Here is a 13,808-nt window from a genome sequence, read left to right on the forward strand (position 1 = left end):
AGAGTAATATTTGTGGCGGCAGTCCTTTGTGTAGTGATGTTTTTCTCAGAGGCACCAGGAGTAGAGGTTGCTAGGGGTAACTGGCCTTGTCAGCAGTCTGTGGGCTATGGTGTACATTTATCCCGAGGCTCCATGTAGGCTGCAGCCCCTGTACCGCTCAACACACAGCCAAAACTGAGGGACAAACTGTCAGCTGTCATTTGGTCTCACCAACTTTGCAAGACGTTTACTCAAACAATCTCCACTGTACTGAAAATAGATTTCCAAAGACCTTACAAACCTGACCTCTCTCTCTCTCTCTCTCTCTCTCTCTGTCTCTCTCTCTCTCTCTCTCTCTCTCTCTCTCTCTTTGCAGGATGAGTGGGAGCACAGCAGTAATGGGAGCACAGGGTCGAGGCCCAGCTCTGGGTCTAGACCTGGTTCTGGTTCCAGATCAGGCAGTCGGAATAATCAGTTCAGAGCTCCAGCCAAGGTACCACACTCAAGACTTGAGTGCCTCTTTACCCTTGTGACTAAATCAGTTTTGTGAATCCAGTGCTATTTTTATAAACTACAGGCAGAACATATTTTTTCAGAAACACTTGGTTCACCTCTCTAAGCTGAGGTAAACCTCTACCGCTCTGCATTGTCCTCAGTAGGACTACTTGAGTGTGTCTGGAGTGTGTCTATCTGACCTACACTCCTTTCACTCCTCTAGGTATTAACATTAGTATAGTGCTTGTGATACGTAATCATCTGGTATGTAGGTCTGTGATGTGCAAATATCATAAAATATCAGCGAATGCCACCATATTGTACAATGACTTGTCGGTCATTAGGAATCCCGGGTGTGACCCACTGTTCTTAGGCCTAAGGTCACCTTTTGAAAAATCAGTTACGAGCCTCATGATGTTTACTGGCTCCTGCACGGGAGAATAGATGATTAATGTTAACCCTGATTAATGTTGTTCCTCTCTGCACAGGAGAATAGATGACTAATGTTAACCCTGATTAATGTTGTTCCTCTCTGCTGTGTAGAATGGAAACAGAGAAGGCTCCCTTGACATCTTGGGCACGGACATCTGGGCCGCCAACACTCTGGACGGGTAAGAACACACTGTGAACACCTACACTATGATACAAGTTCTAGAGGTCCTTATTGCCTTTTTAATGAACGAAAGCGTTGAGTTAATGTAGCTATTTCAACCCAGATGTCCATTACATCTTCAGCGATGTTGTCTGTGGCATCTACTGCATAGTGATGTCCACCTGGTACCACAATCTAGTCTGGCCTGTGAAAAATACCAATCTAAATTAAACCTAGCTTAGCTTCAGGCTATATTTAATGAATGAATCCCCATACCTTCACTGGAGTGTGTGTTTAGTAACTGGCCACACCCCTTTTCAGTCTTATGTAACCTCTCTGAAGATGCTGCTGTTGACACGATGAGACATAGATTTGTCCCGTAGATGTCCCTAGTGTCCACAGGGAGACCCGTGAGATCATGGGCACCGCTGCGGTTAGCCCTCATCAGACATGGTTCAGGCGCTCCCATTCCCGCTCCCCGGCCGGCCTACACCCCACTCTGGCATAATCAGCTTAACTTTGGGAAATCCCTGTAGTGACAGAGGTCCATATCTGCTTACAAACTAGCTTTATTTTTTTGTTCTGTATCAGATTAAAAACAGGGTTTACTGTACCTAGGCTGATCTACATATGTGGTGCTGTGTTTAGGATCAAGCGAATAGTGCTCTGTCTGGAGGATATGGGATTATAGTCGTCCTGAGAGGATGAGCTCTGGAGGCATGTTTGCACACTAGGAGTGGATTTGAATCAGAAAGGTTCCATATTGTAAAGAATGAGCCGTATTGCATAAGAGTTGTTACTCCTGTATAGATGGAAAGACACTGTGCATATATGTTGATGACCGACATCTTTGGTGTGTTTTGTTTGTTTCTTTGTGTTTGTTTGCATGTGTGACTGTGCTCTGGTGCCTTTGCTCTGACCAGTGGAGCCACGTGGGACCTTCAGCCCGAGAAGTTGGATTTCTCTCAGTTCCACAGGAAGCCATACCGAGGGACACCAAAGCACCTCCCACACATTGATCGTGAGGGGTGAGCTCACACACATTCTTGTTCCTTCACTTTCACTTCAAATTACAGCTTAGAAATAAATTGCTGAGAGAAACATAATGCTATAAAAACATGCCACGTTGTATTTTGACTGATCAATTTCATAGATTTTTCGCTGAAGTTGATTGAAATTGATCCCTTATTTCTGACCTCGGTTCCCCTCCTAGGATGATGAAGGGCAAGCTTGATGATGATGACGGCATTGACCTGACTGACATGGAGAAGTTTCTTCCTGGTTTAAGAGTGAGTCCTCTTGAAGTTTCCTCAGAGTTCAATTTATAACATGCTTATCTTATCTTCTTATCTTATCACAACGTTATGGAGTTGGATTCACTCACTCTGGTCACAGCACTGAGGATGGTGTAGGGCGCCATCTGGTGGTGGTGGAATTTGCCAATTTAGTTTTCCTTTTTATGAACTCATACTGCCATCTAGTGGAGAAGCTGTGTTCTTCTCACACCATGAGCGAGTGTTTTACAATTACATACATTTACATTTAGACATTTACAGTTACATTTAGACATTTACAGTTACATTTAGACATTTACATTTAGACATTTACATTTACATTTACAGTTACATTTAGACATTTGGCAGACACTTTTATCCTAGTGTTACAATAAATAATACTTTACATAAGGAATAAAAAGTGCAGGAATGTAACAACTGTAAGTGCGAGTTAAGTATTAGTAAGAGGAGATAGCATTGGAGGAAAGATACGGAGAGGTAGAGGAAGGGAGAGGAAGTGCAAGTTAGGAAAGGAGGTGCTCTCTGAAGAGTTGGGTCTTTAAGAGCTTCTTGAAGGTAGAGAGGGACGCCTCTGCTCTGGTAGTGCCAACGTGGAACCAACGTGGAACTACGAATGAGAATAGTCTAGATTGCCGCACTTGCACAGACGGCAGTGCTAAACGACGCTCATTAGACAAACGCAGCATCCGCAGCAGGGGGTAACATTTGCCCTTACAAGAGCATACTTCAGCTGTGGCACTTCATGGGAAGTATCATTATAGGTTATTGGTTAATGCTAACAGCTTATCCTGATTGATGTGTTTAAATGTCTGTATATGTTCTCATTATTTAACAAACCATGACTGCAACAGACTGTCCGTCAACTTTTCAGCCTGTGTAAAGCCCCTGATTCAGGGTTCCCACTGTTATGGAAATCCTGGAAAAGTCAAATTTGTTGAAAGTTTTGGAAAAGTCATGGAATTTAATTCTGTTGTATGTAGGTCAAATTAAATGGATGGTGTTCCATGAATTTTTTGTTGTGCAGATTTCTCTTCCACTTGAATTGACAGTTTAATTAGTCAAGTAGAAAAGTAATGGAAAAGGTGGTTGTTTCATTTTCATTAAAAGATTCAACCTACTCTGTGCCACATAATATGCAATTTTGTGTACTTGCAAGTTGTGAAACGGTGAAAGGTCATGGAAATATGATTGAAGGTCCTTGAAAAGTCTTCGAAAGGTTTTGAAATGTTGTCATTATACACGGCTCTCTCACTCTCTCTTCTCACTTCAGTTGTCATGGTGAGGTCCCTTCAGCAGATCAATAATGTAAGACGCTGCCATGTGTAACTCCTGAATTGAACCTAAAACTGGACATGTGTCTCAGAGGGCTGTACTATGCAGACATGGTGTTCTTCATTCTGATGTTTTTAGCCATAGTAGTTGCTTTTAAGTATTGGTCACCTTCTCTCACTGTAGGGAGGAAGGAAAGACTAGCTATTACTGAGCACTTGGGCTGTGTTTCATTAGCTGCTGCAACATCACATGTTGTAAGGGAACATATCACTATAAAATCTCTGTAATTTGTTTCATACAATTTATCAAACACCAGGAAATGAAGGCTGTAAAATTGGCAGATGATATTAACTTTATTAACAGGTCGACAGTATGCGACCAGTGTAATGGCATATCAAATTAAATAAATAGATGTAGTTGATATAGAAGGATATTCTGATACAACCTTCTACTGAATTGCCTCTCGAAGCACAGTCCAGCTTGTAGCAACTTCTGTCAGTGAAGGAGTGTTGCTGCCCTCTGCTGGCTGTACGTTGCACTAGCACAAGGGTTTGAGAAAAGTAAGCATGTGTCTCTAAGGGGCAGTTGGTGTTCTTTATGTCTCCGTCTCTAACTGCCTGCAACTCTCTCCCTTACTGTAGTTGTATTGTATCGCAGTTTGTAGTTAATGTTTATCTCTGCTGCATCAGTCAGCCATCTTTTCTTTGTTTCTGTGCCAATCTAATCGTCTGGTTACGGGCAGGAAGCAGGCAGGGTGGCACACGGAGGGCAGGAGGTCAGCAGTGTGCCCTGGGCCGTGCCCCTCCGCCCACCCTGCTATGATGGTGCTAATGTGCGCCAATGGCCTGCCTGCCTGCCCGGTGTCCACGTCAGCGCGTGGCTCTACGCCATGCCAGGCCATTGTTCTGAGGAGACAATGACGTAGGCCAGCCTCCTTCCTCTGGCTTGCCCTTCCAGACGTAGATGGCGGGGTGATGGCGGAGAGCAGCAGCAGGAGCAGCAGCAGGCCTCAGACAGGGGGACAGAGGGAGTCTTTGTGCTATGGAGGACACATCTCAGACAGGCCGTCGCCACGGACTAGCATATAGTGTCACGCTCGCTTCCATGCTGTTTGTGCTGGTGTTTAATGGTTTGCACATTTGGACGTAGAATGACCCTTGACCTGGAAGCTCTTTGACATGGTGCACCAGGTCAACCCAGTGGCTGGGGACGGGCAGCAGTCAGTCACTCAGCTTTATGAAATGGATTTGAGCTGTGGAGGAATGATGTCCCCTGGTACATGATGTCCCCTAGGATCCCGAGTCCATGGCCAACTTGTGTCTGGGTCATGTCTGTCTCATTGCCCTGAGCTCCACTTGCAGAGGTTGAAAAAAACTGACTGTCTATCGACCTGAGACGATAATGCATTGAAGAGAGAGCAGTCCGATGGAGAAGTTATTAGAGGGAAGTTCAGTGTGGTGTTCAGCTCGTACCAAACGAGATTAAGATCTAAATATCATCATCCCCTCCAATAAATCATTTGATGTCCTCTCAGGTCACCAGCAGGCAGGAGTGATTGCTTCCTCCCTTGAACTTTATGTGCTTAATATATCTCATACGACCTGTGCCGAAACTGTGCTGGACGGCCTGAGTCCTGTTGTGCTTGTCAATGGTGACATTCAGATGCCCTGCTGTGGTGACCTGACTGGACCTCTCCATGAGAAGTACATTGTCTGGCAGGCCTCATGGGAACAGGACTTGTGTAAAGTGCAGAGGTCTAGAGTAACATTCAGATTTCAGCAACCTTATCAACTGCCTTTATTCAAAGCAGAGATCACCATGTTTGTAAATAGGGCCCCTCTTTATTTTATTTTATTTCTCATCTTTTATGTTGAGTTTTTACTAACTGCTATTGTAGGAAAACAAGGGAAAATGCACTAAATAAGGTCAACACGATCAACAGGTTAAGACAAGTTATAACAACACCTAGTCATGTGTAGTGAGTTCCCAAAGGGCCGCACTCAGCCAATCAGAGTCTTGTCTGCATTTGGAATGGAACCTCCCCAGCCTTACTTCCTGTCTAGCTCTTTGAATAGCAGCTACCTGCTCGGAATGAGGAAAGTACCTGGTCCGGAATTGCAGTGAAGGAAAGGGGACTTCCTTTGCAGTGGAGCAGGGTTAGCCCAAGCCAAGAGGCCTCCCCTGGGGGATGAGTTGGAAGGGTCAACACCCCTCCTCCAATCCCAACAACATCCAGGCGGTGCTGTGATGCACAAATCCTGTGTCACATACTTTCTGAATGAGGACACTGTCACCAGGAACTTGTAGACGATGTGCGATCAGCGATGAGTCTCCTGCTAACCTTTGTGATGCCATTCACCACTGCTCAGAGAGTCTGAGGTCAGTCAGTCACCACAGTAAACTTCCACTGGGCTCCGATGCCAGTGGGTCTGGGCCGGATCGAGCGCTTTCATCACCATTAGAGACTCATTTCTGCTCTGTCTGATGCAGATGTTTCGTCACCATTCGAGACTCATTTCTTCTCTGTCTGATCCAGATGTTTCGTCACCATTAGAAGCTGTTCTTCTCCGTCACTGTTTTTTTGTACCGTATTAGCACGACACTGACGTAGACTGCCATGTGTAGTCCATGTTTTTTTTTTTTTCTGGGAGGACACACACTGCCTCCCCACCCCCTGCCACACACACACACACACACACACACACACACACACACACACACTGCTGTCAGTGTCCCTCTGTCATTTTCAGCCTGCACGCGCACACACTCAACAACAATCACTCACCCTCAGCCCTCATTCTCATGTAGCCTGTGGCAGTGAATTTGAACAGGCTGCCTGGGTCATTTGTCTGATGTTGTCAACAAGACGCCATTGTTGCGACAGACAGAATCCACAGCGTTCCTGGGGTTTTGCTCAGCGTACGTCTGATCAGCTCTCCAGCCTCCAGGCGTAGTGATGCTTCCCACACACGTGTGTGTCTGTGTGTGTGTGTGATTGAAAGCTTAACCTTATCATGTCTGTGTCAGTAGATGAAGTGAAGTGACCTAGAATATGCTCGTGAGCACAGTTCTGCGTTGGGGCCAGCCATGTTAGAGTCCCCCAGTGCACACGCTCCCCAGTCGACGTGGGCTAGTCATGATCATAAATGTGTGTGGATTGATTTGTGTGCGTGTGTGTGTGGGGGGGGATGGGAGCGGATGTTTGTGCACTTATGTGTGTCTGTGTCTGTGTGTGTGTGTGTGTGTGTGTGTGTATGTGTGTGTGTTTATATAAATATTTATTGTCTGACCTGGTTGCCTTGTTGTGTGTGATCTGGCACAAAGACACGGAAATGTTGACTGTTCCGGCAGTTATGGCTCGCACTGAATCACGTTGTACTTTTTCCCATTCTGAAAGGGGAGCACTCTGTCTACCCGCCACGGAGTCTGTGGCTGTCTCTTCCCCAGTCTAGCTGTGCGCGTGTGCTTGTGTGAAGTTTATCCAGTTTATCTACCATATAAGTCAGCATCCATTGCAGTCTCTGCAGTGGTGCATTAATATGTCTCTTAGTGTCCCATGTTGCCTTCTCTCTCCTGCAAGTGTTTGATTCATAGGGATCAAACTATTCTTTATATTTTTCCCCCATCTGTGTGTGTGTGTGTGTGTGTGATGGCTCTTATTGTTTCTCCCTTGGGGCCAGACTGACCCCAGTCGATCCCCCCCCCAGTTTTGGTGGTGTTCATGGGGCTTTGACCCTGTCTGCCACATAGTCAGTGAGGATGTGTCCGGTTCCTGCTGAACAAAGGCCCGGTGTGGCCAGACAGCGAGGCCCCGGGGCCTACGTGCTGAGGAACAGGAGCCTGAGCTCAGGCCCCGGGGTCTGGCTTGAAGCGAGGTGCTCCTGCGGAGACGGGGTGGATGAGGGAGACGGAGGGAGACGGAGGGAGCCCCTCCTCCTCGCTCCTCCACGTCCACTGGAGAACAATAAGGAGGTCAGGGCGGCGGGATGCCCCCTCCTACACCCTTTTCCTGCCATTGTCAGGACTGCCATCAGCCATCCCAGTGAGTAGCAGGGCTGCTGGAGAGACCACAACACACACACACACACACACACACACACTCATACACACACACTTATGCTCACTGCCAGACACACACATTCACTGATAGACCACGCACATACTTTGTCACTGTCACACACGCAAACACACCCACTTTGCAATCGCTGCTCACTGCCAAACTCACTTGTATTCACTCATTTCTCTCTCTCTCTCACACACACACACACACACACGTTTTGTTTTGCAATTTACCACTCACATGCTCACTCACGCCACATATACACAATTACCATCATAGGCAAATGTATGAATGCATTCACACGATCACAGTTTTATACATTTAACATAGGAGTTACGTCCTCTCCAACATACATACACTTTAGGATGCACACGCGCTTCATCACGATGTCTGTTCCGGAAGCACTGATGTACCTTCTTCATTCTGACCTCATCCTGGACGTGTCGGTGGGGAGGCTGTTGCATCACAGTGGTCAGGGTGAATGTCTGAACCAGTCTCCTAGGGGCCCAGCCCTGGAAATCCTGCAGACTAGAACAGAGGATCCTCATTCTGCCTCTGCTGCCTGTGTTTATGAGAGCGAGCCCAGACCAGACAGACCACACTCTACAGTCGACTGAGACTGAGACTGAGTGTGATGGGGTGGGGACTGAACGATGGATGGCAACTGTAAACTATGTCTATGTGGGCAACACCCTGTGTGGTCACTAGATCAGTTTACCCCTCACATCACTGCCACCACTCTCACATACACAATCAAGCACACTCAATGTTAGCAAAAGTAGTTTTATATCAATAGCACCCTTTCTCTCCTTCCATTCTTTGCTAACAGTTTCTCTCTCAGGGTCAGGAGGTCAAACAGTCTATCGCATGTATTACCTTTTTACAGCCACTGCAAACAATCAAACTATTCCATATTACCAAAAAAGACCCCTTGGAGCACCAAGTAGGTCATGATGATGAGCTGTTGAAGAGGAGATTGGTAAAGCGAAGGGAGAGTGGCAGAAGGGGGAAGAAATGGAGTAGATGAGAGGGAATAAAGGGGAGAAGGGGAAGGGGAGATGTGAGTGTGTGTGTGTGTGTGTGTGTGTGTGTGGTCTGTGTTCGTCCAGCCCCCATCCTCTCTGGGTTGTGTGAACTCCTCCTCGGTGGCAGCAGGATCAGTGCTTATGTAACAGAAGCCAGAACAGCCAATTACAAGAGTCTGGTGGGAAAAATGCTAAACAATAAACAGAACACAAGAGGAGGAAAGAAGCTCAGAGCAGAGCAGAGCAGAGCGGGCGGCCGTCTGAGGGGCAGTGATGGATTGATGTTGAGACAGATAGACAGAGTGACATTGAGCAAGATCCACAGAAAGGTTTGCTTTGTGAGATACGGTCTTCCCCTTTAGTCAGTGACAGGCTGTGCTTCATTCCCTATGCCTGTCTCTACTGACCAGAGTGGCAGAGGCCTGATACTGTTAGGATATGGAGAGGAATCCAACTTGGTCCTGAGCAAATCTTACCCATTGTTTTTCTCATAGTTGGAAATGTGTACTGGAATAATGTTCAAATGAAAATGAAACACAGTTAAAGTTTGCGTTCCGTCTGATCACAAGTCCATCACTGTCAGCAGGGCCGCACGGCACTGGGAGCATGTATACAGGACGTATATGAATTGCAAATCAGTGTTGGTTTTTGTTCAGTTGGTCTAGTTGGAGTGTTTGCCTCTGTTTCTTTGTGTGTCTTTGAGTTTCCATGTTAGATGTAGCGTGTTTGTTCCTTATGCATGCATGCATGCCCCGTGGTCTCCGATAGAGCAAGGGCTCTGGCAGAGTTTTCCTTTCAAGCTCCCAAGACAAGAACATTCCAGACCGTTTCCTGTTTGGTTTCTGCACTGCCACTGGGCTTGGGCCGGGCCGCCTGCATGCCTGCGCTAATGAAGTAAAGGCAGCGGCTGAGGTCAGGGAGGGAGACGTGGAGCCTTGACTTCAGGGGGAACGAGGGGACTCGCGGTTGTGGCCAGCTGGCTGGCGTACCTAGTTCCCTTTTGCTCTCTGAGTTATTGTGCTCTCTCCACTCCAGAAAATAGATTTTAAAAATGATATGGGAGCTGACTTTGGGATAGTTGCAATGATATGTGTGATTTGATAGGCGCGTGTACATGTGGCTTCTAGACTTGCTTGGATTTTGCCTCAAGGGAGGAAAAATCAGAGGTGGAAATGTCACATTCTTGTACCTACGAGGAGATAACGAAACGCATTCTTCGTTTTTGAGAAACTCACAGAGAAGCCTGATTGTGTTAGCATCTGTCAGGCTGTTGCCAGGCAACCACATGAGAGAGCTGCTACAGTTTGAACAGTGGCGGTAGAGGAGGACATTGAAGGGGGTGGGGGGGGGGGATGGATATGTGCAAGATGCAACTGTTTTAACCAGACCAGCTGAGGCCACTTCTGGAGGACATCTTTTCTTCCCTTTTTCTATTATACTTTCTCACAATATCTCACCATCTTCCATTGGCTGCATAGAAGATGTATTAGGTAACATTTTCATGTTCATTTCAACATCACCTCTCGTATGATTACAATTACTTCATTTTCATTTTTGGGTAGAAAAAAAAAAATTCTTCTACAATGTATTGATAGCCTGAGAGGAACACTGCATTAGGTTGATTAGCACTTGATCCCCTCCTTCAGGAACAAAACAGCAGGTTGTGTCAAACTGTGGGGGACTAAAAAAGATCTTCAAAATGGCTGCCAAAGGTAATCAGAAGCAGTAAATAGGATATCGCTTGGCAGTGCTCTGTGAAACTCAGTCATACAAGGCTAATAAAAAGAACTTGATTTGTCGAATAACTCCGTTATCAAACCAGCCAGCCTCGCTTCCTCTTCCTTCCTGTTTGAGCTGGGCCACTCTCCATCCCCAGGGGGTTCACAATGACTCTAGCCAGAAGAAGTACAAGTCGTCAGGTCACTGAATGTTCCTTTTTCTCTCCCCTTTGCTTCAATAAGTGGCACTGATACTGTAGACTTCGGGTGAGCGCCGGCCCTCACATCTTTGCTGACTTTGTCTTGAGAGGTTTGGGGCTCTGAGAGGCAGTTGCAGAGGCGTCAATGTGTTTATTTTGACACACAAACCAAACACAAATATCCCTTCAAAAATGGAGGTTACTTGATTGATTTAATGTCTGATTGAGGAAAAAAGAGACGCTTTTCTACAAGCAGAAACTGCAGGACCACCTTAAGATATGGTGTTGCAAGTTCCTCCTCTTGATGGCATTCCTTGGTAGCAGGGGGGTCCGAGCACTCGCATTGTTGGGAGACCTTCTGCATCTTCAGCAGGTATCTCAAGGTCATAAGCGTTTTGCCCCTTAGCCTGTACGCCTCGCCACTGCCAAGGCTATCTCCCCAGTGGCCTTCTTCAGTTGTTTGGGTTCCAAACCCATGTTCTGGAGGACTACAAGGACTACCGCACTGATGTTGCTGGGAAACCACTGAAGCCAACTTCAATGGGGAAAAAGGCTGCGTGCCATTCGTTGACAAGAGCCTCATCGATCACATTCTGGTACTTTGCGCTCGTCAGTTGGTGAGAGATGGCTAGCCTGTCCTCCCAGGGCACTGCGGGTTCGGTTAGTCTAATGTTTTTTGTTCTCCTGGATAGAAGAACGATGTCTGGTTGGAGTGAGGTTACTGCCACCTCTTCCATAAACTCAAATATCTTCTTCAGGTCAACTTGCATCTCCCAGTCAGAAGCTCCATGCAAAATGGAGGATATGTTCTTGGCAGTTGTTCTTGCCCTAGGCGTCTTATCACCTTCCCCTTGGAAATAGACACGTTTGGGTGGTGATGCCTGGTCTTTGGGTGGTGATGCCTCACTGGTCTTTGTTGTCTTTGACCCTCTGCAGGTCTGTCCATTTGACAGTTTCTGTAAGGACCTTGTCATGGTTCCACCTGTATCAGCCTTCTCCCAGTGCTATGGGACATCTAGTCCAAATGGGATTCAGGATGCAGAGGGTTCCTCCAAATTGCTTGCATGGGTCTAATTCTTTGCCCCAGATCTTTAGGTTGTTTGCACTTGGCAAGAGTTTAGCCACAGCACACAGGGGGACAGAGACTGCTAGAGAGCCTGTTCCCACTGCATCCACTGTACCTGAGCAGGAAAGGAAATACATTGGCCCAGCCTTCAGGCCTGGCTTGTCAGATATTAAAGAAGGTTTATGTTGAAACAAATGCAGGTAATACCTTTAGAGAATACTTTTCTTTCCCCATTCTTCAGTCTTCATAAAAAGATAGATTGGAATACGTAATGTGAAGAAAGTAGAGATAAGCAATATTCATTTGGCTTTCGACCATAAAACTGGTTGTCCGATATAGTCTGATACAGTTTTTCTGCATATTTGTGGTCAGTGTATTTTAAGGGTCAGTGTCAGTGAATAAATCGCCCAGAGCCTAGAGAACTGTATTCCCCTTCATTCCAACAAATGCCAGAATTGCAAAAGAATTGCAGATCACTGAAGTCAACAACCCAACCTAGTTTGCACTCCATATTCACAAATTCAACATTTAACCTCTCTTATTGAGCTAAACTAGAATTAATACATTGTGTTTGGCTTACTAGCCTAAAATGTACTTTCCCTAAAATGGTATTTTTATGTTCCTCAAATTTAAAACGTGTGTTTCCTTGTATTTGTGGACTGTGCAAACCAGATGTTTTGGGGTTTTTTCTCGACCACTTGAAATTTGTTCTCATATGCAATAGGGCTGCAACTAACGATTATTTTGGTAATCGATTAATCTATCGACTATTTTTTCGATTAATCGACTAATCTAATGATTATTTCCCATAGCAAATTAAAATAACGACTCAAAATGTTGGAATTTGAATTTCAAATGTATTTGAGTAACAAATGTAATCATCATAATACATACTGTATATGAAATAGTAATACAAATTAAAGTGCAAATATGCTTTTAAAAGTAAAGAGAAAGTGCAAATAAAGTTTTCAAAGTAACTCAAATTAGCAATCAAGCCTCTGCAAGTGCAAAATAAGAATAACTGGGCTGCAAGTGACATTCAAATTCAACTTATGAAATATTTTTTTTCCCCACAATCTTTTGTTTGAAGAATGCTAAGTGGAGGAGGTTAACTATTCAGAACAAACGAAAATACAGGCTACTCTGATAATTCACTGATTTACTACATTGCACTTAACATAACTGAAATAGCGTTAGCAAGCATCCTCTATGAGACGTTCTGTTTTCCAAAATGTAAGCTTAAACCTTACTATAAGTTATAGATATATCATATATGTCTATGATAATTGCTGCTAAACACACTGTTCTTGTGCTCCCACAGCTCATTCTCTTTGAAATACTGGAATAGTGCTTCTTTAACTACTAATAATTGACCATCATTGAGAAAAATGACAACTTTTCTGTTAGCCATATCTCATATGCAGCAGCTACTAAAGCTAGCTTTGTTTATTGTTCCCATAGTAACATGAGCCGTCTCAGAATAATTTGCTTTTCAGTCGGCCATTTCTGATATGCAGCACATGAAGGTACGAGAACGGAGGGCAAAGAAAACGGTGCATGATTTGTATGCTAGGCTATTTGCAGATTCTGTTCCATTTTTCTCAATGATGGTCAATTATTATTAGTTAAAGATGCACTGTTTCGCACTTCCTATAGTGCATTGCAATGCCGAATGAAAATTACCGGTAGCTCTGCTAGCGTCTGCCAAAAAAAAAAAAAAATGTATTTTTTATGACGCGTCGACAATACAAATCATCGTCGACAATTTTTCACAATCGACGTCGTCGATTACGTCGACTAATCGAGGCCAGGTGTCTCATCAGAGCCCAGACTGAGCAATAAATGGATTCCTCTTAGCCTTAACGCTGAAGACAGGATCTCTGACGCACTCATTTCTAATGCTTAGATGCTCATTCTGACATCAGTTTTTGAAAGTCTGTGTTTGCAAAATCATATTTTGACAGATCGTTACCAATTAGTTGCAGTCTTCTTTGTGTTGTTGTTTAATCTCATAAACTATACCCAGAAAAAGAACCTTTATCAGGAAAAAAAAGATAAAAAAACGTCCTGGTTTCCTGTGCACAGCAGGCTGGGTGTTCCCTTCTT

At 45.0% G+C, this 13,808-nt stretch overlaps 1 protein-coding gene across 5 annotated transcripts in view; it reads left to right on the plus strand.

The window, feature by feature from the left end:
- ctif (CBP80/20-dependent translation initiation factor) overlaps positions 1-13,808 on the plus strand; it is a 70,675-nt gene that overhangs the window by 23,272 nt on the left and 33,595 nt on the right. For all 5 annotated transcript variants that reach the window (XM_031578369.2, XM_031578366.2, XM_031578368.2 and 2 more), the window contains 4 exons: positions 356-472; positions 1,018-1,085; positions 1,990-2,094; positions 2,280-2,355. In XM_031578369.2, the coding sequence (XP_031434229.1) occupies positions 356-472; positions 1,018-1,085; positions 1,990-2,094; positions 2,280-2,355 (366 nt within the window). The remainder of the gene's footprint in view (positions 1-355; positions 473-1,017; positions 1,086-1,989; positions 2,095-2,279; positions 2,356-13,808) is intronic.

This window comes from Clupea harengus, chromosome 12, assembly GCF_900700415.2.
Source record: "Clupea harengus chromosome 12, Ch_v2.0.2, whole genome shotgun sequence".
NCBI lineage: Eukaryota > Metazoa > Chordata > Actinopteri > Clupeiformes > Clupeidae > Clupea > Clupea harengus.